Raw genomic sequence first — 27,127 nt, 5'->3', positions numbered from 1 at the left:
CCAGCATAGGGAGAGGGAGCTGGTGGTGGGCACAGGGAGTGAGACCAGCACAGGGGCTAGGCATCGAGGGTCCAGTGGGGACTCGGGAATGAAACCAGCACAGGCCATGCGCTTGTGGTATTGGGGACTGTGCCATTAAGGGCTGAGTGTCCCATGCAGAGAGTCTGGGTGGGGGCACTGGGAACCCTGGACACCGATGATAGCAAAGCTCCAGCAAGCACCTTAAGCCCTGAGCGATTACTGAAGGTAGCGTGGGGCTGGCAAGGCATGCTGAGTTTGCCAGGAACAGTCTCGAAAGCTTGTTGCACACTTACCCAGCATTCGTTCTGCAGTGTCCCCTCTGGCCCCTCACATGGGCTCTTGCCGCGACTGGGGGAAGGGGAAAAGAGAGGGAGATGAAATACTGACCAGGCAGCACCACTGCTACCGACGCCACGGTGTGTACGCATGTGTGTGTGCCTAGGGGTCACTCCTGTGTAGATGGTGTGAGAGAGACACACCCAAGGCCTGTGCCACAGTGAATAATTGGGGGTGGGGCAGGGAGGAAAACCCCCACAAATCATCCTCTGTGTGTGTCATATCTGCATGGCAGTGTGGGTGTCGGCAGTATGACGGATAGACAGACACCCACAATGGAGAAATTGTGTGAGTGGATGGGTGAGAGAGAGAGAATGGGTGTACCTGGGCCTCCCTGTGTCTTCCTGTCTCTGGGTGTACATAGGACACTTCTGTATAAATTAGGCCCTGAAGCGCATACTATCACAATCCTCCCCATGGCAACACCAGGTGGCCTGGTGCCGAGTTGGGCTCATCCTGATTACAGGGCGTGGTGGGGAAGGTGCTGCTGGGGAGGCTCCTTTTAGGCCACTCCAGGGAGCCCCTAGCCTAGATTTGCAGCTCTGACAGGTGCAAGGGGCTGTGGGGCAGGGAGCGTGGAGGGGGAAAGGTCTCATTTCCCAGCCACTCCTAGGGACAGGGAATAACTTGCCCCCTTCCAAAGAGCCCAGGGGCCCTCACTGAATTCTCTCCCTGGCTCTTCCACGGCCACTCACATGCCAAGCAACCGGGGAGTCTGAGGGAGGAATAAGGAGCTGCTGCTGCAAATTATCCCTCGTCTCCAGCACTGCTGCTGCTGCTCACTCAAGCCCTGGGTTGCTGAGAGAGGCGGTCGCCGTAGCAACGTGCAGTGGAGGGGAGGAGATGCTCAGAGCAGGGATGGCTCCCCATGGAAGAGCGAACCTGCCTGCAGCTAGGGACAGGCTCCCTTGAAGGTAGGTCCAATTTGCTGCTGTCCCTCTCCTCTGCCTCTCTCGTTGCCATCCCCCGCTCTCCACCCAACACCCACGGCCACTGCGGTGGTCAAGTGAAGAAGGCTGCATTTCCGGCTGGCTGCTCCTGCTTGCACAGGGGAGGCCAGAGTTGGGTATGGGTGGCAGAGGTCCCAAGCATAGGGTTACAGAGAGCCCCGTCGTGCTGAGCTGGGGGGGCCCCCAACGCCGGGGGCGGTAGGGAACACATGCAATGTCGGCTAATCCAGTTACAAGGGTGGCACAGTCACAGGGGAAGGTGAGACTGACGGTGTGTCACTGATGGTCTAAGTGTGGTGCTGGGACTGTGTGCGTGAGTCTGAGTGACATTGTATGTCAGGGCAGGTGACAGTGTGTCTGCCTGTTCCTCTACTGTACATATCTATTTAATAATGCCTCCCAGCCCCAGACCTCGGCTGCGAATCCACTGCTAAGAATCCATCTCTCCCCAGAAGGGCTTGGGTGACTTCCATCCCTGTTTCGGCAACTGCACAGCACCCACACCCATTCCCCAGGGGCCCCACGAAGCTCTGACAGCCCAGCCCAGGTGACGGGTGTGGAGATGAGGCTGTCTGAACAGATACATCACCTGGAAAATTTCTGCTGATAGACGAAACTGCATTGGTTTCGTTGCTTAGTCCTCTGAGGCCCTGTGGCTCCTCGTTGGCAACCCCCAGGGCTCTCTGAGAGAAGGAGAGTCTGAGCATTCAGCACCCTGCACCCACAGAGGGGACTGCGTGTGAGGTCGCACTGCCCATCACCAGGAATGGTAAGGAAACTTAGAACTACACCCCTGGAGAGGGCAGTTCCGAAACAGGGCCTTTCCTGGCCTCGATCCTGACCCGATGGATTAAGAGCCCCTGCAGGGAATCTGGTTTGATAATCGATGGAACAGGTTGAAGTTTCCCACCTCTGATTTCTGTGCTGATTTCATTAGCTCCTCTTATTGACTATCATATTCTGAGGCGTTAGACATTAGTGGACTTTGCAGCATTCTTAGTGCATGGGAAACAGGGTTCGCATAAGTACATTGGCCACGCGATGGACGACTATTGATCCTGTATGGGGCGCCTGGCTTCTACTCCTGGCTGTGGCTGGGGATAGGGTCTGTGGTTAGAGCAGCAGCGTGTGAGCCAGGACAGCAGTGTTATCCCTGTCTCTGGGAGGGTGTGGGGTCCAGTTCTACGCCCATACAGTAGAGCTGGGAAAAACTGTACCTCAACAGGGCTGATGATAATTTCTCCCCTTTGCAGGGGGCTCTGGATAAAAGGTGCCAGAGAAATGCCGAGTGGTGCTATCGTCATAATTGGCCCCCTCTTGCTATACCTGCTTCCCTGCACATCCCGAGTGTCTGTGGAGGGCTGGGATACTGCTGGAGACAGAGAGAGGCCCGATCCTTCTCCCATACTCTCCATTTCACATGGAGGTCTCTGGAGGTGGCCTGCTCCCTGACAGCTGGTTCTCTTAGAGTCAGATCAGGAACGCCTGGGACCGCGCCCAGCAGCAGAATTGTCAGTCGCTATTTAGTCTCTGAGCCACTTCCTCCCTGCCCCCACCAGTTCTGTGCTGTTCTGTTCTAGCTGTGTGGGGAGAGAGGATACTGCTCTGTGCTCTCCCCAGCTATGTTTCTCTAGTGCACTTGCAACAGATGGTGATTAAGCAGTTGTTGCAAAGGAACTCCTGAAGGGGGAGCCCTTGGATTTACTAGGGAACATGGCACTGCCAAGAATGCCCAGGTTGGGAAGTCACAGACTCAGGAAGGTCAGAGGACAGGTTCCCTTGCCGGGCATAGCAGCCCCTGTTTCCTGGCTCGGTGAAGCTACAAGGGGTATTCTGGAGAGCTTAGGGCCTGGTTTTCTTAGTCGACGAGCACCCATAAACGGCACCTGCAATGGATGGGAGCTATGAGCACCTCTGAAAATGAGGCCATTCATGTTTTCACCCCATCAGGGCCTACCTGCAGGATCCCCGCCCCTTTTCATGTGATCTGAAATAGCAGGCCCCTGTCCTGCATCCATAGGAAACCTGCATTCTGGCATCTCAAGCCAGAGATGAACCCAGATCACTGTGCTAAGCACAGTGGATGTGGATGGAACATGGATGGGAGACCTCCCAGGAAAACCTAAGCTGCTGCCAAAGTTGGTGCTGATGATTCAGTAGAGGATGCTCTTCCTTCAGGGTCATCAGTGAATGGCTTTCCCAGCCTTGTGCAAAGGGATGCTGGAGGTGCTCCCTCTTGGATCAGCTGTGACACCAAAGCCCAGCTCGTTTATGGCTATTACAGATTCTGCAGCATCTTTTCCATGAGATGGGGTGTCAGCCACAGTGTCCATGCCAAATTCCACCATGGGCTCTGCACTCTGCTTCCTTAGAGAGGGCTGTGACTCACTCTCCCCGCTCCAACCCCCCTGGAACTTTGCGGGAGTTCTGATCCAATTCTGAAGCCGGAAACTTGGTCTCAAATGTCCATACAGATACAATTATCATCCTAGAGTGTTATAGTGCTGCGTCTCAGACAGCTGCCACGTTCCACCCCAGAGGCAGCTGCACTCCAACACTTGGCAAGGCGGGGTGATGTGGGAGGAAAGGTGGGTCTAGACGTATACTATCCATGAGCTATAGCCAGCTGGAGCAAAGCCATTTCTGCAGGATGATATCCTGTTTGTCAGCCTGGTTCCTTTACATTGCATCGCCTGGATTTTCTGGGGGGAAATTCTACCCATTTCTCCCCCACCCACTCCTCTCCCTTCCATTCTGCCATGTTATTTTTGGCACCGGCACAGAGCGTGGTGACATATTGATTTATTTCATTTTATTTTGCAACAACAAAAATTAACAGAGGGAGGGAGAGAGAGCAAGATGGAGAGCCGCCACCTCTCACAAATACTGCTTCGTCATGATGCTGGTTAATTCTCCTCTTGTTCAGAAATGGACTGAGCCAGCAGCAGAGGTGGGGAGCTGCACACACACACACACACACACACACACACACACTCTGACTGGCTCTCTAAATCCACATTGCTATCACCACTGGATCCTTTGCAGGCACTGCCTCTGGGGCTGGGAGATATACACACACACACACACACACACACACACACACACACACACACAGAGGACTGTCATGCTGTCAGATACACACCAACAGCACAGCAGCTGAACCCAGCAAGGGCAGCCGGCTGAGGATTCGCTGTGCTACTTCCAAGCAAGAGGCAGAAGGAGGGGAAGGAGAGGCGTTTTGCTGCGAGAGAGGGCAGGGGAGCAGTTCTCTGGGCTCCTGGGGCTTGTTGTTGTTATCGTTCTCGGCTTGTTTTTCGGGCTGGGAAACCATGCGGGATTCCTGGAAGAGGCTTCCATAGGCTGCCGTACAATCTCATTGAGCTCGTACTTGACCCTGCCATGGCTCGGCAGGCGTGAGAGGCGGGAGGGCACATTCCAGGCAGATGCTGTTCCACTCTGGTGCCTGTGCCCAGGACTAACCCAACCTGCAGCAAGCGAGTGTGCAGAACCGGCAGGGACTGGAGTTCAGCTGGTATGTTGTTAATCGCATCAATTCTACTTCCTCCTGCCTTCCCTTCCTCATCCTCTTCTTGCTTTGCTTTCTCCCTCCCTTCCCTCCCTGGCTGTTTGTTCTTTGCTCTTTCTTTCCTTCTGTCCAGCCTCTTCCTCCTCCCAGGCACCTGGAAAGGGGACCGGCTTGCTAAGTGAGGATGCTCACCCTCCACTGCCAGAAGCATCACCGCCGGCTATGACAAAATGTGTATTTTTCATAAGTGGCTTCCAAAAGGCAGGCCCCACAGACAGCCTTGGCACATGCCGTCCCTGGGGTGCTGCTGGTGATGTGGGGCAGCAGGGGTATTGTGCTGCTAGGGTGGAGTTAAGGCATTCTAAGCTGGCACTTGGTTGGCAGGAGCTGGTGCTGGTAGTAGGAACCAGGATTCTGGTGCCAGCCGGACACTGGTTAATAAGAGCTGTCTGGCTGGGCTCAGCTAAGGGGGTTTTGCTGGGCTGCGTTGGCCTATTACTGGTTTGAGAGGCTGCTTAAAATGTTTTGGTTTTAGCGTTTTAATGCTCAGGGCCAAATTTTCATGCATAGGCAACTAAACAAGGCATTAGCACCCCAGCTTTGGCCCTGTGATTGGACCTTAGGACATATAATGAGCATTTGTCCTTTGAGGTTCTGGACCAATCATGCAGGTGACAGGGGTGGCAGGTTTGTTTAATTTTTGGTGGTGCCCAGAATGGGTCCAAGTCCTGCCCCGCCCACACCTGCCTAAGGTTCTGGGAGGGATTTTGTGTGCAGGAGGGGGTGTGGGCTCTGGGAGGGAATTTGGGTGCAGGAGGGGGTGTGGTCTCTGAGCTGGGACAGTGGATTGGGGTGCAGGAGGGTGTGCAGGGGTGCGGCTCTGTGAGGGAGTTGGGGTGCGGGCTCTGGGCTAGGGTTGGGGTGCGGGAGAGGGCCAGGGGTGCAGCGCTTACCTCAGGTGGCTCCCCAAAAGCAACCTGCACACCCCTCTTGCAGCGGCTCCTAGGTGGGGGAGGTCAGGGGGTCTCCGTGCACCACTGCCCACAGGCACCGCCCCCGTAGCTCCCATTGGCCACGGTTCTCAGCCAATGGGAGCTGCGGAGTTGGCGCTCAGGGCGGGGGCAGTGCGCGGATATACACATCCCCCCAGGGCCACAGGGATGTGTCGGCTGCTTCCGGGAGCGGTGTGGAGTGAGGGCGGGCAGGAAGCCGCCTTAGCCCCACTACGCTGCTGGTGGTGGCAGTGGCAGCCGGGGTCACCCGGGCCCTTTTAAATGCCTGGGGCAGCAGGCAGGGTCGGGAGATGCTCTGGGGGAGGCACGTGGGGGCAGCAGGTGGAGCCAGGGGAGAGACCCGTCCCCGAACATTGGTGGAGCTGGGCCCCCGGGTCCTGAATATTCCTGTAGCATGGGCACCATGGGCCCATATAACTTGCCACCCTGAGGAATTTGGATGTTCTTGGGGCCTGTGCTTGACAAATGAGTTCCTCAGCTCTCATGAGCCCATTCCCCATGGGCTCAGAAATCCAGTCCAGTTCTTCTCCTCCTCTCAGAGCTGCATCCAGAGCCCATTCCAGGTGGGTGCAGAAATGCAGCAGGTCCAGGCCTTTAATGTCCATTTCCTACAGAGAAACATTTTTGTGACTAACAGGAAAGTGACGAGGCAGGCGGGCAGGCTGCCTCCACAGCTGCACAACCGTAGACTCCCTCTTAGCAACCGGCTCCCTACAGTTTCAAATTCCATGCAGTTTTGGGGTTCTGGGGATGCTTCCAGAGGCCCTTGTATCATAAGGGAGTTCAGAAGCCTCACCTGGGACCAGCTGATTCCCAGGCCAAAACAGGAATGAGACAAGGGTTTGCACTGTTTGCAACTCAGGGAGAACTTCTCTGTGCAGAAAGTGACCGAGGTAGAGGTGGAAGAGCCAAGGCCGTGCTAGGTGGAAAGCAGGGAATGGCTGTGGAGGTGGACCTAGGCAATGGGCAGATCTAGGATCTATAGTATGGGGTCAAGAGGGAAACATCTCTGAAGAAAAGTAGACATTTGCTCCCAAGGGCACTGGTTTTAAAGCAGCCCAGATCAGCGGTGACCAGAAGCCATTCCCGTCTGATAGCCCCCATGGGCAGTGAGTTTACAGGGTCTTAGTTTAGTTTCTAGCAGGACAAGCATCTATATCCCCCAAATCCCCACTGCAGTTGGCCTTAATTTGCCTCCACCCTTATGGGCAGTCAGAGGGAGCAAACAGCCACAGCTTAACGGGCCACTCTCATACTAGAGAGGGATCCCTCCAGGGCGGGGGTGAGAGGCATGGGAGGTTGCAGCCCATATACTGGGGACACGAGGACATTGTGGGTATTGCAGATTTTGGAGGGGATGGCATCAAGGTCCCATAGGCCCATCTGCCCCTCCCATCATCCATCCTATGGCAGCTGAGGGGACACACAGGCAGATGCCAGCACCTCCTATGCTAGAAGAGTGAGAAAACTACCCGTTTGCACAGTGGGAAAAGGGGTACTGGGATCGCTGCCTAGATGGGGTGATTGTCGTCAGGTTCGAAAGACAGAGTATAGAGCAGCCATGGGGCCAGCCCGCTCATACGCCTGCCTTAGGGTTTCTAGCATTGTCGGAATGGCTCTTAGATTCTCCCATGCCATGATGGGCACGTTAGGGACACCAGAGAGAAATGCACGTCCCCCGGTTGAGAGATCTGAGCTCCAGCCACAACCTCATCTGCACACTCCAAAGTCTCTTGGCTCCAGAGCTTTGTTTTGACTCATGATCAAGGCCTTTAGCAAACTTCTGACTCAGGTCTGGGCTGGGATTTCAGAGTCCTCCACGTTCCTGCTGGGGACTCTCCGATCCAGGGGTTTGGTACAGTCCCATTGACAGGAAACGGAGAGGGAATGTTGGAAGTGTTGTGTCTGGCCACCCCCAGGACCTGGGCACTGCCGCCCAGCTGGGTTGCTGGGACAGAAAGGAAAGAACCCTTCCCTCCGTGATTCCCCCAGGGTGTGTCAATATGTAGCGCAGGTTTCCAGAGGCGCTTGATGTCCAGGGAGGAGAATGTAGGGGCTCATCAGGCTGGAGTGGACAGGACTCAAGTCTGCAAGGAGCTTGGCCTCTTGCTCAGTCTATGTCTCTCCTCCTTTCGCTGCTGTCGTGTGTAAAGCCTGGTGCTGCTGACTCTTGGCCCACAGCAACCACAGCCCCATTTCTCTCCTGGGGATCCAAGCTCCCCAGGCTCCATAGCTGCTTATTCACCAGCGCCCACCCTTGTATCGCAATTCCAGCTGTTATTTTGTGTGCCACCGGTGTGCTCGGCCCTCTCTGTGCACAACCTGAGACTCTGCACCATGGAGCTCAGAGTCTGGGGGCCAAAGCATGTGGGGGCTGCCATCAAAGCCAACAGATGTGCTGTATGAGCAGGACCGACCCTACATCAGACAATACAGTGCAGAGAGAGGTCAATGGAACCATCCCACAATGGTGCAGTTAGGAATCACCAGTATCTTTGTTATTAGGGGCTTTAATGAGGGTTTGTTTCTGTTGCTCCTCGCAAGCTGGGTGTGTTGAGCTGGACATTATCAGCTGGTAGGAAGGCTCAGTTCTTTTGCCCCCTGGCCTCCCTATGCCCTTTCTACATCCTCAGCTACTGAGACCGGCTCTGGCCTCTCGGTGAAGCACATGCTGCTAATGTACAGAGCTGGCTTGAGAAGCCATTTGTTCCCAGAGCAATAGCAGCTGAGAAGGTGGAACTGGCTATGGCTGCCAAGCTGCCACAGAGTGAGAGAGGCCTGGGGAAATGCAGGGGACTCCATGACTCCCTCCTGGCGAAGGAACTTGCACATGGTTTGCTCTGACTTGTCTCTAAGAGGAACGCCTGCCTTGTTTGGCCGTTGGTGGGTGTCAAACACCACACCCTCCCGCCCCACTCAGCCAGGGCAGAAATCAAACCATCCCGGTGGCTGTGGGCAGGATCAGCTGCGCTCAGAAACAGCCACTGGCCTAGGAGAGAGCCAAGGCTCAACTGTGCTTTGCTGCGGTGGGTGTTGAACTCCGCTAACCCTTTCTGGGCCGGGGAGGGTGGGGGTAGCTGTATTCAACCCCAGCTGAAGGGAGAGGGGAGCAGTTTTTTATCCTGCCATCATATGCAGGGAAGGCAGGGCCTCGTGGACATGTGTGTGTGTGTACATCTATCTATCTATGACTGCCTAGGAAGGAGTACTGCAGAAAGGGAGCTGTGGGTCATAGTGCATCATAAGCTAAATATGAGTCAACAGCGTAATGCTGTTTCAAAAAGTAGTGTGTCCCGTTCTGGGCACCACACTGCAGGAAAGATGTGGACAAATTGGAGAAAGTCCAGAGAAGAGCAACAAAAATTCTTAAAGGTCTAGATAACATGACCTTTGAGGGAAGATTTTAAAAATTGGATTTGTTTAGTCTGGAGAAGAGAAAACTGAAGGGGGACATGAGAGCAATTTTCAAGTATCTAAAAGGTTGTTACAAGAAGGAGGGACAAAAATTGTTTTTTTTAACCTCTGAGGGCAGGACAAGAAGCAATGGGCTTAAATTGCAGCAAGGGAGGTTTAGGTTGGACATTAGGAAAAACTTCCTGTCAGGAGGGTTAAGCACTGGAATAAAATGCCTAGGGAGGTTGTGGAATCTCCATCATTGGAGATTTTTAAGAGCAGGTTAGACAAACACCTGTCAGGACTGGTCTAGATAATACTTAATCCTGCCGTGAGTGCAGGGGCCTGGACTAGACGACCTGTCGAGGTCCCTTTCAGTTCTATGATTCTATCATTCTATTTAGTGTTCACCATGATATCCCAGAGAGATCCTCTGGCTTAGTGCTGTGCTGAGAGTGCCCAGCCAGGATGACATAGACCTGATCTTGGCTACCCATGTGTGTTTCCAGCTCTGTATGAATGCTTTGTAAGGATAACACAGGAGCAAGGGGACAGAGCTCCCCTTTGTAGCTTGCTTCTTTGCTTGGAGCAGGAAGGGGCCTGCCAAGGAAACTCGCCCTCCCGAAGAATGATTCCCCACCCCGTTTTCCACAGCCCCAGGGTGACTCCTGAGGGTGCCGTGTGGTAAGGAGCCAAGCACTGCCTGAATCCAAGGCAGGTTGCGGTCAGCTGATAGGGCAGCTTTGCCAATAGGTTGTGAAGCTAGGGGCAGAGGAGGGAGCCAGGTTTGCTTTGAACCCCCTCAAAGAACAGCTGGCCTGTCTCCTTCCACCCCATCCACTGCCACAGTGTGCCCAGCTTGTCGAGTGCCTTTAGCGCGGCTGCCTGTTTCCAGCCTCGGCTTTGCGTCTCCACAGCAGCAGGCAGAGCTGTTGCTATGGCTGGGGATGTGGAGAGAGTTCTAAGCTTCTTTGAGTCTGTGGCCTGCAAAGGGGCTGCCTCTCCAGGAGGTGTGTGCAGGCAGGTGGCCAGGGAGTCACGGCCCAGTTATCCCTGGCTGAGCTGGGGACGAGGATGCCTGCAGTGCCCTCAGGCAGGGCCAGCTCTACAGTTTTCACCGCCCCAAGCAGCGCACTGAATTGCCACTGCGGACGGCGGGGGCAGTCCGTGTGCCCTTAGGGCGGCAGGCACGTTTCTGCAGCAGCGGCAATTCGGCGGCAGCGTCTATGTTTAGCTGAAACCACCGTGGACAGCTAAACATAGAAGCTACTGCCGAATTGCCGCCACTGCGGAAACGCGCCCGCTGCCCTAAGGGCACACGGACTGCTCCCGCTGTCCACGGCGGCAATTCGGCGCGCTGCTTGGGGGCAAAACAACAGGGACTGCCGCCCCTTGCAGATTGCCGCCCCAAGCACCAGCTTGGAATGCTGGTGCCTGGAGCCGGCCCTGCCCTGCAGTCTCTGGGACGCTGGCAGAAAGCAGGGCAGGAGGTGTAGGGGGCTTGAGATCACTTTTCCTGAGCTGGGAATTGGATTGGACATGTCCCCTGAGTGTAGCTGGGAATGGGGCAGGGCCTCAGTGAGGACATGCGCAGCAGGTGTACCATCCTTATGGGCTGTCAGGGTCCCCATAGGGTACGAGGGCTCCCTGCAAGATTGCCCAGGGAGGGAGTTGCCCGCAGGGAGGGCGATGACACAGGGAACAGGCTGTCAGGAAGTGAAGGGTGTCCTGGAGTCTGAGTCTGCTGGGGTTTGGCTGCTCCCTGCCAGGCTGACGTCACGGCCATTCTGGACACATGCACGCTGGTGCATTCACCCCCACACCCGTGTCTATGCCTCTCTGGGTGCAGCCTTGACCAAGTCCCCTCTCATCCCCTTTACATTATCCCTTAGTCTGTTTCCTGCTGCCCCTAAGAGATGCTGTCTGGGAGGTCTCCCACCCCCCTCACATACAGGATGAGCTGGCTAATCCCATTCTAATCCCAGATTACACGTCACAGGAGCCTTTTCCTCGCCCCGCTGCATCACAGCCGCAGCCTCTCCAGCGCCCAGGGGCTGCTAAAAGGGCATCATCTCCTTTTGCAAGGCTGGGTGGCCATTGGCAAGCTGCGCACTCAGGCACAGCAGAGCGGTGGCGTTGGAGTCAGCAGGGTCACAGCAGAGTGGAGCAGAACTTGGCCCACTGCATCCAGCTGACATGCTCTGTTTCCCATCCCTGGTGAGAATGACAGCACCGGATCCGTGGGAGCTAACCTCCCCAGGCAGGGAGCCTCAGATGCAACAGCGATGCTCAGTGCATGCCATAGCACTTCGAGATCCTGGGGTGAAAGGCACTGTTTAAATGCAAAGATCCCCCTCCTGCGCTGCCTAAGAAACCTGGCCCTGGTTCTTCTGACCAAGAGCCACCCAGAGCCGCTGCAAACTAGCACAGCACTTCCTTGGCTTGAGGAACAATGACTGCTAGTTCCTGCTAGAGCTCAGAAACCAGGGGATTATAGCAGTGTCACAGATATCCACCTGAGTCTCAGGTCTCCTGAACACTGAACACTGGTGAAAATGGCCCCTCCCATCCCCCTGCTCACCTGTAGATCTCAAAGTGCATTGCCAATGGAGGTCAGATAACATAGTGCAGTGCAAAGAAAGGGCAATATCACGTTCCCCATTTTGCAGCTGGAGAAACTGAGGCACAGAGAAGGGGGAACTGATTTGCCCCAGGTGAGTGGGAGAGCTGGGAAGAGAGCCCAGGTCTCACCCTTCTAGCCTGGTGGCTGATCACAGGACAGTGCCACCCATGATCTCAGTTATGCAAGTGTCACCTGCTGAGAAAGCACAATGCACCCTAGCCTTCACCCTCTCCCAGCCCGGCTCTCTCTTCTCCTCCTCTCTGCTGCTTTAGCAAATTGGGGAAGAGACAAGGAGGCAGCCAGAGTGAGCAATAAACACAGGCTCTTATCCTGCAGAGCCTGACCTGGGAGCAGTAATTGACACAAACTTCATTTAGTATCAAGAAGCCCGTGGGGTGTGGGCATGTTGACTGGAGCCACTCCCTCTGCCTGGGAGGCTGCGGGCCAGAGCCTGTTTGATGACTGAGGGCAGGGACCCTGTGAGGCCCACACAGCACTTGCCTAGAAACACTCCCTGTTGCTCATGTGCTTTGCAGCAGCCTGCTTTGCTGAGCGAGCTTGAAGGGAGCTGTCTGCCTCTGCTCTCCCCTGCCCCATTCCACTGCTCGCCCCGCAGTGAGCGAGAGACCTCCCCTCTGACCCACTCTGCTAGGGGAAAAATATCCCACCAGCTGCCAAGTTTTCTGCTTGTGCAGCCCATATTTTAATGTTAATGAGTCATCCTTTTTCCAGCTGGCACCTCTGCTGGGTGATGCTAAACAGTGTGGAAGGAATAGATTGTCAATAGCACCGGGTTAGCATTGCCAGCCTCCCCAAAGGCGTTATTCCAACACATTTGGGAGGGACCAGGGAAGAGAAGCTGGACAAAGGAGGAGATAGATGCCGATAAACCCGGCCAGAGCTGTGGATCTCATTTCCATGTCTCCCCTGGTGCTACTGCCACCTCGCTGCTCTTCTTCTAGCAAAGCAGTTGCACCAGGCACCCAGGATCAAGCTGCCATATAGATCCCAGGAGCCGCTTAATGGGATAGCCAAGTCCATACAGTCCCACGGGGCATCCAAATCACTGTCAGGAACGTGGGCATCTAAACCAGACCCTAGGTCACCCAAGTCATGCATGTGGCCCAGCCACTCAAGCTGTCACTGAACAGGGAGGCCAAGCCCAAACCATCACACAGGGCATCCAAACCATTGCCTGGGCACCTGGGCCATTCTGTGGTGACCCCATGCCAAGTCCCTGCATGGGGCACCCAATTGTGGGCATGGAATGGCAGCTGCTGCTCCTCCAGCTGGACAGAGACTTCCCATGTAGCTTTGCCCAACCTCACCCAACAGACAGCAGCCAGGTGTGCGATGGTCCAGCATGCTGTGCCCTATGCCGCCGTTCCTTGCTGCTCTGGGGGCTCCGGCTGCTCTTTCCTTAGCTGTCCCATGCCTGTAGCTGCTTTTTCCCTCTGGGGGCTAGTTGCTTGCCTGGGATGCATGGGTATGGGGGGGGCAGGTGCAGAAACCAAAGACACAGGTACCTAGGAGGACATGTGCTCATGCTGCCTGGAGCTGGGGGAGCCATGTTCTGACAGCCAGGTCTTTCATTCTAATGGGCCTAATTAGGCTGGGCTGACCTCTCCTAGAGGAAGCCGGCTGGCTGGTGTAATGGATGGTGCTGTGCAAATGGCTGTTGAGGCAGAGAGCCTGTGTGCATCCACCATTCCTGCTGCAATTGAGAGCCGACTGCCTCCCGGATGGTAATTGACGTGCCATTATCACCGCTCACTCACAACATTAAGATTTCATTGCTGGGGCTGCATCTCTAATGGTCTCAGCTGGTGTTGGTTGGGGGCTAGGGTGGGTGGGTCTGTGCACAGAGAACAGCCTTTCAGCAGGAAGCCGAGGGACTGGAGTTCAGCGGCACCGGTGGGAGCTGTAGCGTAGACTGTCTCAGCTGAAGACAAAGTGGGAAAAATTCCTGTGCCCTGTCTCTACAACAGCTTCCTCTGTGGCACTCGCAGCCATCCAGGTGACTTAAGGCTCCCATTTTTGTCAGGGAAGATGTGAACAGCACACATGCAAACTCCCTCCAGGAGAGAAACACACCAGGAGAGAGGAAAGAGGCCCCTAGCCTGAGAACAGAGTGGGGACTAGCTACTGCAGACAGAAGGCAAAAACTTGAGTTCCTTCGCTCCCACTAGTGTCCACTTTCTGTTCTTTTCTTCTGTGGGACCACACCCAGAGCCAGTTCCACATGGGCTCAGAAATCCGGCCCAGGTTCTTCTCTTGCCAGGAGGAAACAGGATGCTTTGTGATTAAGGCACTAGACTGAAGTTCAGAAGACCTGGGTTCAGGTCCTGGTTCTGTTACAGACTCCCTGTGTGATCTGGGGGCAAGTCAGTTAGTTGCTCTGTGCATCAGTTTCCCATCTGTTAAATGGGGATAGTGGCACTGTCCTACTTCATAGGCAGGTTGTGAGGATAAACCTGTCAGTGTTTATGGGGTCCCAGGTACTGGGAGGGAAGGTACTTTGAGGGAACGTACTTTGAGGGCCATGCAGGTGCCTTGGTAGATACTTGAGTTAGGATGAACCTATGGGGTGGAGATGACACATTGTGTGGAGCACTCCCATGTATTTATTGAATGGCCAGGTACTTGTTTGAGAGAGCGGGGCAGATGGGGACAGGGTGGGAGTGTGGCCCATTGGGCAAAGGAGAGGCCTGGATTTCAATGTGTGTCAGGACTCCTGGGTTCTGATCATGCTGTAAATTGTATGGGCTCTGGTCCTACTGTCTTCAGGAGTTGCATGCACATGGCTGATGGGATAATTGGACCCCTGGGTGTTCTGCCACTGGCTCACTCTGTGCCTTAGTTTCCCACCTTTACCTCCTCCTGCGGGAACACGAGGCTTAATTCGCTGACATGGGCAGGGCTTTGAGCTTCTGGGGTGGAAGGTGCTATAGAAGCCAGTTTGCAGACACTGGCTCACAGTGGATATTATCAGATTTCCCTCCCACTCTCCAGGATATTGGCTTTAGATCCCCCTGGGGCAGAGTGGAGGAGGCAGGGAGGCTGGGCTGTGGATAGAGCTCCTGTTGAAGGATGGCGACTGGAGGGCGAGTCAGCCCAGACGCTGAGATAGCAGAATCTTTATTCGGAAGCCCCTGTCTCTTCTTTGTCCTAGGGAGAGAGCAGGATGGAGAAGGAAGCAATTGCCCTTGGGGTCGACAGGGCTGGCCCCCAGCATCCCTGTGCAGCAGGTGGGGGCACTGGGATGGGGTGAGGGTTGTTGGGGAGGGGGATTGTTGGTGTTTTAGTGGGAGGAGGTGGCTATAAGTGAGGAGTCAGGGGGTGCAGAACTGCAGGTCCTAAGCCACTGTCCAGGATGTTCCCCATGGCTGCGTGGGGCACCGGAGCCCTGCCCATCTTTCTCTCTGCTGTCCTAGTGGTAGCACGAAGAGGCGTCCAGCAGGGCTGGGTGTGTTTCCCCAGCCCCCTTCCCCATGCGGCCACGTGCGTTCTTGGCTCACGGGACCAACTCCCCGTCTGTTTCAGGAACTTGTGACCTAGCATATCCCTTGCTTATTTATGGCTGTGAGTCTTTTCCATAGCAACCCTCACATGATGCCTTGGAGCGAGGGAGGGGGAAATGCCAGGGGAGAGAAACAATGAGAGACGGAGAGAAAGAAATAGAGGAAGAGTCGTGATGAGGAAGGGCGAGGGAGAAAGGGGAGATGAAATGCTGGGAGGGAGGAGAAGCGAGCGAGAAAGTGAGAGTGGGAGAAGGAAGGAAGAGGAGTGCATGAGCCATGTGTGATACCCCTCCCCCGTCTCTCTCAGGCCATAGCTCTCTGGAGGAGCAGGAGGGGCTGCTCCTGCCCTGGCCACTTGCCCACAGGCTGCTGCAAACTATCATGCTTGGCTGCTGTAAAAAGTCAAACCCCGGATTTCCTGGAGTGGGGGGAGCCGGCCTCCTAAATCACCCATGTCAGCCCAGCTTTGTGCACTGAGAACCTCCTGTCCCCAACCTCTCTCCCCCCGCCAACATTGTGCTCTGAAAGGTTACTGTGCTGGCAGTGCTCAACGCCGCTCTGTTCTCTAATCCTCTTCTGTGTCTGTCCCACAGGCTGGGGAGAGCCTGGGACATCCTACTTGCCAGCCCCTGCTCTGCTAGAGGAGCTGAGAATCTGGTGCACTTTCCCCTCTCCAAAACCTTTCTAGGGGTCAATAGGTTAAAGTGGCCAAATGCAGTGATCTAGCTCTCTATCATCTGTTGAATTGACTGCATGAGTGAGAAGAGCTTATTGGAGGAAAACTAAAGTTCAGGGATTTTTATTATTTGATTATTATTATTATTACTATTATTAATGATGATGATGATTGGTTATTATTATTATTTGTATCCAGGATCCCAATTGTGCTAAGTGCTGCACAAACAGAGGAAAAAGATGGTCCCTGCCCCAAAGAGCCCACTATCTGAGTAAAAGCAGGCTAGCAGAGTTTTGCATTTATTTCTGAGCATGATAAAGCCGGGGGCTCTCGTATCTTGTGGCAGTGAGTTCCATAGTCTGGATCCAGCACCTGTCAAGGTTCTGTTTCCTGCACATGAGTCTCCCCCACTGGTTGACAGTGTCACAGCTCCGCTGGACTGGGGCTGCTGTGGAAGGATGTTCCAGTGGTTTGGTCACTAGTCTAGGACTTGGGCGGGATATAGGTTGAATTCCCTGCTCTGCCACAGATTTCCTGCATGACCTTGGACAAATTGCTTAGTCTTTCTGTGCCTCAGTTCCCCCCCTGTATAATGGGGATATTAGTGCTACCCTGCCTCCCAGGGTTGTGTGAAGGTAAACACCTTTCAGAGTGAGGAGTGCTTGGAGATCTGCTGAAAAGAGCTGAGTGTTACTCTTCGTGGGAGGCTGTGGTCATGGGGGAAGAGGCATCTCTCAGGTAGCCAGTGGCAGGCTTTGAATGTCAGGGGAGCGCTCTTGAGCTGGGCTCTATGTTTGTTAGGCAGCCGGTGTAGCTCCTGGCGCTCCTGGGCCATGTGGCTAAGCAGACAGGCTGCTGTAGTTTTCTCAGGGCATGTGGTTTCATACTTACATAGAATAAAGCCTGGAGGTCACCAGTTGTCTCTGTCTCAGAGGACAGGGCATAAGCCTCTGGTCAGCTGCAAAGGGTAATGGGCACCAACAGCTCTGAGGAGCCCAAAGGGGTCCCAAGGCTGCAGATTGGCTGAATCTGAGAGCTGAAGGTTCAGTAATGGGGGTTGCTTGAGGAGAAGGTATGTTCTTCCAGGTACTTCCCCCTTCTCACTAGCATCACCTCCGTCTTGCCTGGGCTCAGCTTTAGCCACACGCTCTGGGTCCTGCCCAGTGCTGATCTCAGCCCACTGCTGGGAGAGCGGGCGATGGGGTTGTGTACCTTGGAGGTAAGGAGCCACAGGGCTGGGTAATGCTGGCACTGCAGCCCGCGCTGGCTCACCAGCTTCCCGGATGGCTTCACGCAGGCATGGGCTCTGGAGAGAACTGGGCATTGCCTTAGCTTTCGATTCACACTCCCACCTCCCGCGGATTTGGCTGGCACTTGGTCAAACCCATCAGCACCATAACTCGGGGCTGAGCATGGGCCAGCCAGCCCCAATGCTCACAGCCCCGTCCTGCTTCACCCAGCTTTGCTTGGCTTTCAGCTATTCCTTTTCGGCAACCAGTCTCGGTGCCCAGTCCCTATGGTGCTGGGGGATGGATGGAATCAGTTTGCTCCCTGGTGCAGAGAGATCTGGATCCCAGCCCCCGGTGGCTCACAGCTGGCCTGTGTGAGAATCCCAAACATGGGTAGGATCCAGCCTTATCTCTGATGGCACCCGCAAGCAGCCAGCACGTGTGTACTCAGACTGCCTGCCAAGGAGAGCCCGAGTGGCTGGGATCACTGGCCCAGGGAGATTGGTGGTTGCTATGGAGAGAAAGACTGCTGATTTGGGCGTTGGCACTGCTGTCTGCTCCAGATAAGCATGTTCTGGTGAAGTGCCCTGAAAGGGTGGGGTCTAGGCCACCGGAGCTGAAGGCAGTAGGTGAAAGGGACAGATTCTCGGGACAGCTACAGCTCTGCCTGCCTCCTCCTCTGGGCCTCTCGTTTCCATCTACCTGCCTCCTTCTCTTCATCTACAGTGTGTCAGACTCTCCTGTCTGTCTAATCATCACCATGCACATCCTTCTCTCCAGGTATCCCTTTGGCTCGTTCTCTCTTTTCATCTGTCTCTAATCTAGCTGCATATCTCTTCCTTGGTCCATCTGCCTGTCTGTATGTCTGTAGTCCAGTTCTTCCTCTCTCCATCTGTCTGGCCGTATATACACGTCCATTCAGGGCATGGGCACAGTGAATTGGCAGGTGACTCAGGGTGCACGCAGAGCCCAGGCCTGCCTTGTATTGATCTGTTGCTGGCAGGACAGCAAGTGGGTGGTTTGAAAGGCGTGTGGCCCAGACGCTGTTATTGCACAAGGGAGAGTCTGAAATGTTCCTAAGCAGTTGCCATGTCTCCAAAGGAGCCCACCTTTCCCTCGATGGGAAACGGCTGTTGGCTGCTTCCAGTCAGGACCTAGTTAAGAGTCCCAGGGGACCCAGGGAGGGAGTGAACCACTGGGTAAGGGCATGGGGAATGGGTCTGATGGGAGCTGGCAGCTGCAGGCACATGGGGGGCAGCCGGGGATGGAGAGCAATGTTTTCGGTGATTATTTTGGATAATGTGATTATCATCTAAAATATCCACGGGTCTGCCTGTCGGTGAGGGCCAAGCAGCTGCTTTTGACGGCTTTGTCAAAATGTTCCAACTCAGCCAGATGTGACTCCCGTGACCCAGCATACATCGTTGCCTGGCCGAGCTGTGAATGGGGGTGAGGTGATTCCAGCCTGCATGCAGCCTCCTCCGATGTGCCCGAGCATTGCTCACTGCTCCCAGCATGCTGATGCTCCCCTGGGCTCCATATAACTGCCCAAGACTTGCTCCTCCTTCCATGGCCTCCCTTCCTCACCCTGATTTCCTTCCTGCTATGCTCCCTGGCACATAAGAATACCTGTCATCACACTCTGGGATAGTGGCTCATCCCCAATTTTTGTGCCAGACATGGAGCACCTGAGACATGTTACCCCAAAGGTAGTGCCCTGCACTCACTTGGAACATCCATGGAGGAGCAGAGCATTCTGCACCTCACATGGAATTAGATATGGTGTTACATTGAAGTGTGTGATGTACCATTGACTTGCACGGATCACCCCAGTGTTTGTGTGGGACATGACTTAATGTGGATCATCTCCAGTTGATATGTGGCTTTCCAGGGATTCTCCCCAGTGGATACCTGGGATATGGCTTCACGTAGATCTTTATCATTGAATACACAGGATGTGGCTTTATGTGGATTGTCCCAAGTGGATACATGGGACATGGTCTCATGTGGATTGTTCCGAGTGGCTACATGGGACGTGGCTTCACATGGTTTGTTCTTATTGAATACATGGGATGTGGCTTTATGTGGATCATCCCCAGTGGATATTCAGGACATGGTTTCCTGTGGGTCATCCCCAGTAAAAACATGAGACGTAGCTTCATGTGGATTATCCTTAGTGAGTATGTGGGACTTGGCTTCAAGTGGATTGTTCTTGTTGAATACATGGGGAGTTGCTTTGTATGGATTTTCCCCAGTGGGTACATGGGAGGTGGCTTCACATGGATCATCCCAGGTGAATGTGGCTTGATGTGAATCTGCTTCATAGGACCTAGCTGATAGTTAGGTTGGGTATGATTTAGCTAAACAGGGTGTGAAATGTGCTTACATCACCTGCTCCCGTCCTGTGGATTTCCAAATATACTACTCGCTGCCAGGCATCAGGAGAACTTGGGCTCATCCATGGGGGTGGTACAACGGACTGGGAAATCCATGAGACTGACACTCAACAAGGCTATGGCCAGGACATTTGTGGTTCCTGAGATTCCAATGCACAGTGTGTCCCCTTGAGACTGGCATCAGCTTCCACCTGAGCCCTAATCCCCTTTACGGCAGGCAGCCAGAGATTTCTAAGGGCTCTTCTTATCTGCTAACAGCAAATCCCAGTGTCAGGAGGAGCAGGGCATCAGCTGAAGCCATTCCCAGAGAGTCAGGGACTCCACCCCTGGCTTTGCCTGCAGCGGTGCCTGTGGAAAGTCTGAGCTCATGTATCCTGTGCTAGTCAGCTACTCAGCCGGCCTGGTCCCTACAATCCTACAATACATCGTTATCTAGTGTCCCTCATGCTCCCTGCTGTGCAGGGCTGCTGCACAGAGAGAAAGAGGCTTTCACAGGGAGACGAAATAGTCCTTTGCCCTTCCTGGCGCCGTTCATTGTGGATTTCGATGCACTTTGCAGGCACTCATGAATTACATGAGTGCTCACAGCGCCATCCCTGGGAAACATCCATCCCCATTTTATAGATGGGGAATCCCAGACACAGAGAGGGTCTGGGTGCAGCCCCTGGGAAGGGGAGAAGAAGCGTGGCTGGATTTCTGTGCCCACCTGGAATGGGCTCTGGGTGTCGCTGCCTGGCCAGAGGAGAGCCAGAGCTGCATTTCTACCTCTGCTGGCCTGGATTCTAGCAACACAGCACCAAACCAAAGGGTTATTTGGAGTGTGTTTCTGACCCAGAGGCGGAGAGATTCCCAATGAGATTGATGAGCCCGGATGGTGACTATGTCTCCTGGAAGAGAGATCAGGATGACATATCACGCTAGCTTGATTTCCTGGGACCGGAGGAGGCTCAGCCTTTGGGGGGACCTTAGTCCCTCCCCTCTTCCATTTCTAGAGGCAATGGCTTAGTGCTTTAAGCCTCATGTTTGAAACCCCAGGGCTCCTCAGAATCAAAGGCTAAACACCCAGCAGAGCCACTTCAGCTTTTCAGAATTTCATGGTAAAAAAACCCGATGAGCCCCATGAACTTGTTGCATGTGAGCCTGTCCTGGAACAATGAGCTTCCGTGCAGGTTTTCAAGATTCTCATTATACAGGGGTATAATGCACCTTGGTCCCAGATAGCACTGCTGTGCAGTGAGCTGCATGTCACCCCTCCAACCCACCACACCACCACCCCAGAGGTGGCCGCGTCTCAGAGTCCCATCAGGGTGAAACAGAAGAGATGGACTCAGCGCAAGACAGTGTAGACACTCCCCATTCGGAGTATGAGGATTGTTTGCTCTCTCCCCACTCCTGCCCTAAAGGAGAATTTCAGAGAAAAGCAAGAAACCTGTAAAAGAGGGGAATACAATCCCTCCCCCATCCCACCCCGCCCCAGCCCCTTCTGTGCTGGGTTCTTTTCCTTCCCAGAACCGCACGGCTGCTTGTTAGCGCTCCAGGGCCGTACGCTAAGTGCAGCCAGACTGCTGCCCTTGCTCCCCACTGGGGCCTTCTCAACCCAGCGTGCTGGCTGGGACAAAAGGCTTAATTAACTCTGCTCTGATTGTCAGCGCCAGGTCAACAATCGCCTGCGATAACAGGCCTCGGAGCTGGGCCCTGACACAGGACCACCTGCCCAAGGCAGGGCAGGGGGGGAGACAAACTCCTGCTGAGAAAAAGCCAGACGGAGCGGAGCCTGTTTGACTCCGCTGGGCTGAGGGAGGCCGAGGCCTCTGAACAACAAACCCATTGTCCCCCCGGCTGGAGGACAGGACTTAGCTACAGGGCTTAGTTACCCGCATCAGCGGCTGGGGATGGCAGGTGAACAGGCCTCCTGGGCAGCATGCTTCAGGTGGCATTGCTGGGGGAGTCCCGTCCAGACTGTCAGACAAACGCCAGTCCTTCCCAAGCCATGGCTGGGAGGAGGACCGGCCCCTGAGGGGTCTTGGCATGTCTGGGTCTGCTCCGTGCCTGTTATAAACTCCCAGCATGAAGGAAAGGCAAAGGTCCCCCAACCTGTTGTCAAGGAGATTGAGGCAAGGCCTGTGCTTGTGCTGATTGGCTCAGAGCATGGAAAGTGCTTCTTTCTCACGAGCTCTCAGCATTGGGCCCTGTGTTTTTTGGATAATCTGGGCCCAGGCGTCCAGAGCTCCGTGTAACCAGAATGAACCCTCACAAGCCCCTGCACTAGGTCTGTGGTATCATGGGGAAATTGAGGCATGGAAGGAAAGAGGCCACTGATTTTGGGTGCCTCAGGGTTTCACCAAACAGCTTCCGGGGCTACTGCCAAAAAGGTTGACCTGCTCTGGGTCACCCCACAAGCCTGTGTCAAAGGCCCCCGGGGGATCCTGGTCCCTTTGCTTAGGCCACAGGACTGTTTTTATGTGTCCTCTGACAGCCGTAGAATTGTGCTTGGTTTGGATGCTGGTTCCCAGAGTTTGGAGGAGGATGGTACTGGATAAAGGCTCCTCACTTTGGTCCCATAGTAGAGCCCGCTGATCCCTCCCTCCCGGAGCCTCAGCAGCTGGTGGCTGCTCTGAAGGCCAAAGTAGATGGAACCCAGGAAAGATGGAGCATATTGAGTCTCTCCCTTAGAGGTGGCACATGCGCCCTCTCCCCTGCTGTGAGCAATGACAGACCGGCAGCCTCTTGCAGCCTGGGGGGCAAGGAGTGGGGGAGATGGAGGTGTGTGTAATAACTGGGCAAATCACCCCCCGCCACAGCCTGCAACACAGGGAGACTAGAGACTGCTCCGGAGTTGGATTACTCTGTTCCCCGCTCGCCTGGCCTGGTGAGACCAGGCCGCGACTGCAAGGATGCGTTTTCCAAGCAGTGGGTTGTGGGGGATATTGATCAGAGATGTCTCCAGCTGGCAAGTGCATCTGGAGGGCGAGGCTTGGGTTTCAGCTCTCAGGACAGAGAGCAGTTTGGGGAGAGGAGGGCTGCAGAGGTCTGGTACTTGGAGACGCCCCTTGTGGAGCTGATAAGGTTCTGGCTGGGAGCAGGCTTGCCACATAGCTCTGTCTTGTACTGCCTCCCCGTGTGAGAGGTGCCCCGTGTGAGAGGTGGTGGAGAGGATGCACCGGCACTCAGAGATGGATCGGAACCAGAGCCGGTAGTCTGATCCACTCCCAAACTCCACGGCTCAGGTAAAATGGGATCCACGTCAGAACTGCACCCCTGGTTGTGCAAGATCCAAACCTGATTGATGAGGCTTTGCACCCTCCCGAACAGCCCTGGTTTTGCCCATCTCTGCCTGACTATTAACCTGGGGGTATTGAGAGGTTGGCAGTAGCCCCTGATGGGGATAATGCTGTAAGGGGGGCAGAATCCAGAGGCTGGAGGTATCAGAGCCCCACCAAGCGGGTACTGGAGACATCAGTAGGCACCAGGGTGGCACAGTAGAGCCTAACACCTGCCTCACCCCATCTCCCTCGCCCGGGTGCTCGGTGTGATGGGGGCTTGTCCAGAGAGAGAAGGGACTGACTCACAGAGAGCAGAGAGGATTTCCCAAAGGAGGGGCAGCAGGAAGGGACCCCCTTTTGCAGGGGTGGGGTCAGCAATCCGGCCCTGCATGTACCCCCTGCAGCAGTGATTAATTTGTAATGAAAGAGGTGCCAGGGCTCAAGCAATTTTTTTACTTTCATAACGGATGTAGCAGGCCCAGAGGAGCCGGGGTGATGAACTGCCAGGCCCAGAGGTGCCGGGGCTCAGCCCTGGCAAGCTCTGGCACAAATTAAGCACTGCCCCAAAGGGCCCCGCCCCCCAGAAGCACAGGCTGCCCCACGGCTGCGGAATGGGCTGATCTGCTCCCCAGCTGTCTGTCCACTGCCCCAGGGACTTCCTGGAAAGCCCTTGTTGACCGGACTTTGTAGTCGGAGGTGGGGAGAGCTGGGCAGGGCCGGGTAGGCAGAGCGAGCACGTCTGTGTCATTGCTGAGAGCTTGGGAGGCGTCCAAATGCACTCTCTGTCACTTCCCATTGTCCCGAAAACAATGGCTCAAAACAAGTGCAATGATCCCACCGCTCAGTGCATGGAAAGACTCAGCAGTGGCTGGGAGCCCAACTGGCTGAGATCACTGCAGGCTCACCGGCGCTGCCAGGTCCTCCCTGGCCACGCCCTGCAGTGGTAGAGCCATCGCTCGGTGTCCTGGGCTCTGAGCAGGCTGTGTGTGCTCCAAGCCATGCCATCTCCCCAGACCCTTGGCCCTGGGCAGGCTGCGCATGTTAGCTCAAAACCGGGGCTAACTAACAAAAGTAACTGTAAATGGGGACTCATTATTGAGCAGGTCTGTTTCCAGTGGGGTCCTGCAGGGATTGATCTGCTCTTGGCCCTACACTATTTAACATCTTTATCCATGGCCTGGAAGAAAACATAAAATCATCTTGGATAAAGTTTGCATATGACACAAAGATTGGGAGAGTGGTAAATAATGAAGAAGATGGGTCACTGATACGGGGAAATCTAGATTGCTTGGTAAGCTGGGTGCAAGCAAAGAATACGCGTTTCAAAAATGGAACTGTATACCTCTGGGAACAGTGTGCCACTCCGCCATGCCATGTGGGAGACTCTGGCGAAATTCCTGCAGGAAGGGGTTTCCACCCTGGGCCACGCAGGACGCTGGCTAGCTCCTCAGTTCAGGTCTCTTGCTCCCTGGGTGGGGAACGCTGCCATGCTTTAGGGAAGGGGAAGTTTGTCCCTGCTTAATAGCGCCTGCTCTGGCCATTTAAGAAGCTACACTAGCTCCCAAGGGAACCCCATGCAGGGAGGGTGCTGGTCAGCCAGTGGGGGAAGCAGGGGTCTGAGGGTGGCAGAGGTTTCAGTTTCCCCTCATCTGACATGTGGTTTATGTCCATCTCCCCGGGTGTCTGCATCCAAGCTGCCCTGGCTGCAGAGACCGGATCGTGGGAGAGGCGGTGTGTGGGTGGGTGTGAAGGGGGGATCAGCACGCCATGTCTGGTGTGTGGAAGGATCTCACCTCTCCCCATCTCTCTCCCTCATTGCAGAGGGAGCATCTGACCCACAGCCCAGCCTAGGAGCCCAAAGGGATGTGGAAACACAGAATCACTGGTACGTAAACCCCTCATCAGCATCTCCCCACCTGCCAGGAGAGATGGGCCAAACCCAGAGTTGTGTATCCAGCTCTCCCAAGCCCTCAGACTCAGGAGACAGTGGGGCCTAGATCAGAACCGCCCTGGTTCTGGCTCCACAAGCATCATCCGCCCACCCCATTCCCCTTCCCAGCTTTTCCCCTCTCCACCGGGCAGCCCCCTGCTGAGCCTGCTGATGAATATTTCAGAGCCCTGCCGTGTGCACCTCACTTTGCATTAGCATCAGACGCCTGAAGGCGGCCAGCTTGGCCCAGTAATGGGGCAAGACGAGAAGCCCAGGGGAGCCAGGAGGGGGCTGCAGATCCAAGGAGCTGAGAACCGGACATTGCTCAGTGACTGCATACAGAGGCCCCCTCCCCCTCCCTGATTGGTTTGATCTGAACCTCTCAAAGCCTTGATTCCTCCCCATGTACACGCGGTCCGGGCTCTCCCTCCTTTATTCCTCCATCCCTGACCCACGATGGCAGTGTGCCAGATGGACCAGCCCTCGGGGATCATTGCAGACTCCTGTCCCCACTTGAGACGGGAGCAAAGGTCTAAGTGGCAGCTTCACTCAAACAGATCCGCCAGGCCAAGCCCTGGCATCAGCTTTGTGCCATGACTGGGCAGAGGGGCGGCAGGCTGGGTGCCCCCCCCCAAGCTGCTGCCAGGACCCAGGGGGGCAGGCAGCTCACCCTTTGGAATCCTAGCAGCAGGATGCCTTTGCCCAGGCTGATTGCTGCTAACGAACCTTCCTTCTTCACCCCGCCCCCTCCCCACAGGACTCTGTGCATGACCCGGCCCTTCCCACAGGCGACGGAATGGAAAGGTTACAGAAGGTAAATGAACTGGGTTAAACTCTTCAGGCCTCCGCTTTGCAACCACCCCGGACACCCTGGTCAAGGCATGGGGGAAGGGGTACGGCGTGGAATATATTGGAATGCAGGAGGCTCTCGCCTCCAGGGGGCCACTTCAAGCCCACCCCATCTCTGTTTGTGGGCCTCGTGCTACTAACTGGTGGGTCTCAGTTTGCTCACTAGCAGACAGGTGTCCACAGCACAGAGCCGCTGGCACCAGCAGGCCCCGTAGTTGGCAATCTCTGCAGAGAGATCAAGGGCCCCACCTGCTGCTGCAGGGAATGCCCAGATGCAATGGCAAAGGGCAAAGGAGCCAGCACTATACCTGCTCTGAGGGGGTGCAGTGGCAGAAGAGAACCTGGGAGCATCCCCTGCCCGCTGCCATGCCAGGTGAGGGGCAGGTGTCAGTTTCTGAGCAGGACAAGGGGTGAGCTGGCAAAGGCCGTGCTGGGCCCTTCTGCACTCAGCACTGCAAGGGCCACGCAATTGCATGCTGTTAATTGCAATCACTGGATGCTTCTGAGGCGCTGGGGCATGCAGTTGCTGTACAGGAGAGCAAAGGAGCAGGGTCTATTCTTCACCCATCTCCATGCTCTGTCCTAGGGGCTCCGCCCCTTGCTAACTGGAGTTTGGGCAGACAGCACCACCTAGTGCTTACTGCAGCTCTCATGGACACATCTGCTGAAGCTGCTGGCAGTGCCCACCTGGGCACAGCACTGCCCCCTGCCCTAACAACATGACCACCATTTGGGCTGCGGGAGTTGGAGACCTCGCTGTGCTGTATGGGGCAGGAGCTGCAGATTTCCCTCCACGTGTGTGGCAACTCCTGACCTGGACTGGTTGAGTTTTAATTTCTAGTTGAACGTGTTTTGTGTTTTGGGAGGAGCTGCAGTTCATAGCCATTCTCCACATTAAAGATGAATTGTTCCCTGAGTCCCAACCTTCCCCACACACCCCATGAGTCTTAGGAACACAGGGACTGCCAGATTGGATCAGACCTGTGCTCCATTTAGCCCAGTATCTGGCTCTGACAGTGACCAGCACCAGCTGCTTCAGAGGAAGGGGAAAGAAACCCCAGGGGACAATTATGGAATAACCTCCCTACAAGAGAAGATTCTTCCTGACCCTCAACACTTAGAGGTTGGTTTGTGCCCTGAAGCAGGAGGGTGTTTGTATCCCCCCTGTTTCCTCCTGTCTAATGTAGCGGTGGGTGTTCTTGTGACTCATATACAGCTCCAAGCCTTTTTGAATGCTGTTGTGCTCTTGGCCTTGATAGTATCTGGTGGCAGTTAGTTCCTTGGGTTTACAGCCCCCCCATATCCTCAGTCAAACCTGAGAGCATGTGTAGGCATGAGAATGCCAAGGAATGGGGATCTCAGAGGGCTGATGTCCTTCTGGATTTCCTAGGTCTTGCTCTG

General features: G+C 55.1%; 1 protein-coding gene across 7 annotated transcripts in view; it reads left to right on the top strand.

The window, feature by feature from the left end:
* Positions 1-832: 832 nt before the first annotated feature.
* DMTN (dematin actin binding protein) overlaps positions 833-27,127 on the top strand; it is a 38,244-nt gene continuing 11,949 nt past the window's right edge. For 2 of the 7 annotated variants that reach the window (XM_039525099.1, XM_039525097.1), the window contains exons 1-4: positions 4,705-4,839; positions 24,769-24,832; positions 25,635-25,691; positions 26,593-26,849. In XM_039525099.1, the coding sequence (XP_039381033.1) occupies positions 26,667-26,849 (183 nt within the window). In that variant the 5' untranslated portion in view covers positions 4,705-4,839; positions 24,769-24,832; positions 25,635-25,691; positions 26,593-26,666. Of the gene's footprint in view, positions 1,272-4,704; positions 4,840-17,914; positions 18,069-24,768; positions 24,833-25,634; positions 25,692-26,592; positions 26,850-27,127 lie in introns of those variants that run through there. The other 5 variants (XM_039525104.1, XM_039525101.1, XM_039525098.1 and 2 more) reach the window with 4 other exon arrangements.

This window comes from Mauremys reevesii, linkage group 2 (genome assembly GCF_016161935.1).
Source record: "Mauremys reevesii isolate NIE-2019 linkage group 2, ASM1616193v1, whole genome shotgun sequence".
NCBI lineage: Eukaryota > Metazoa > Chordata > Testudines > Geoemydidae > Mauremys > Mauremys reevesii.
The sequence above is the reverse complement of the archived record's forward strand: the minus strand, read 5'-3'. Positions and strand labels throughout refer to the sequence as shown.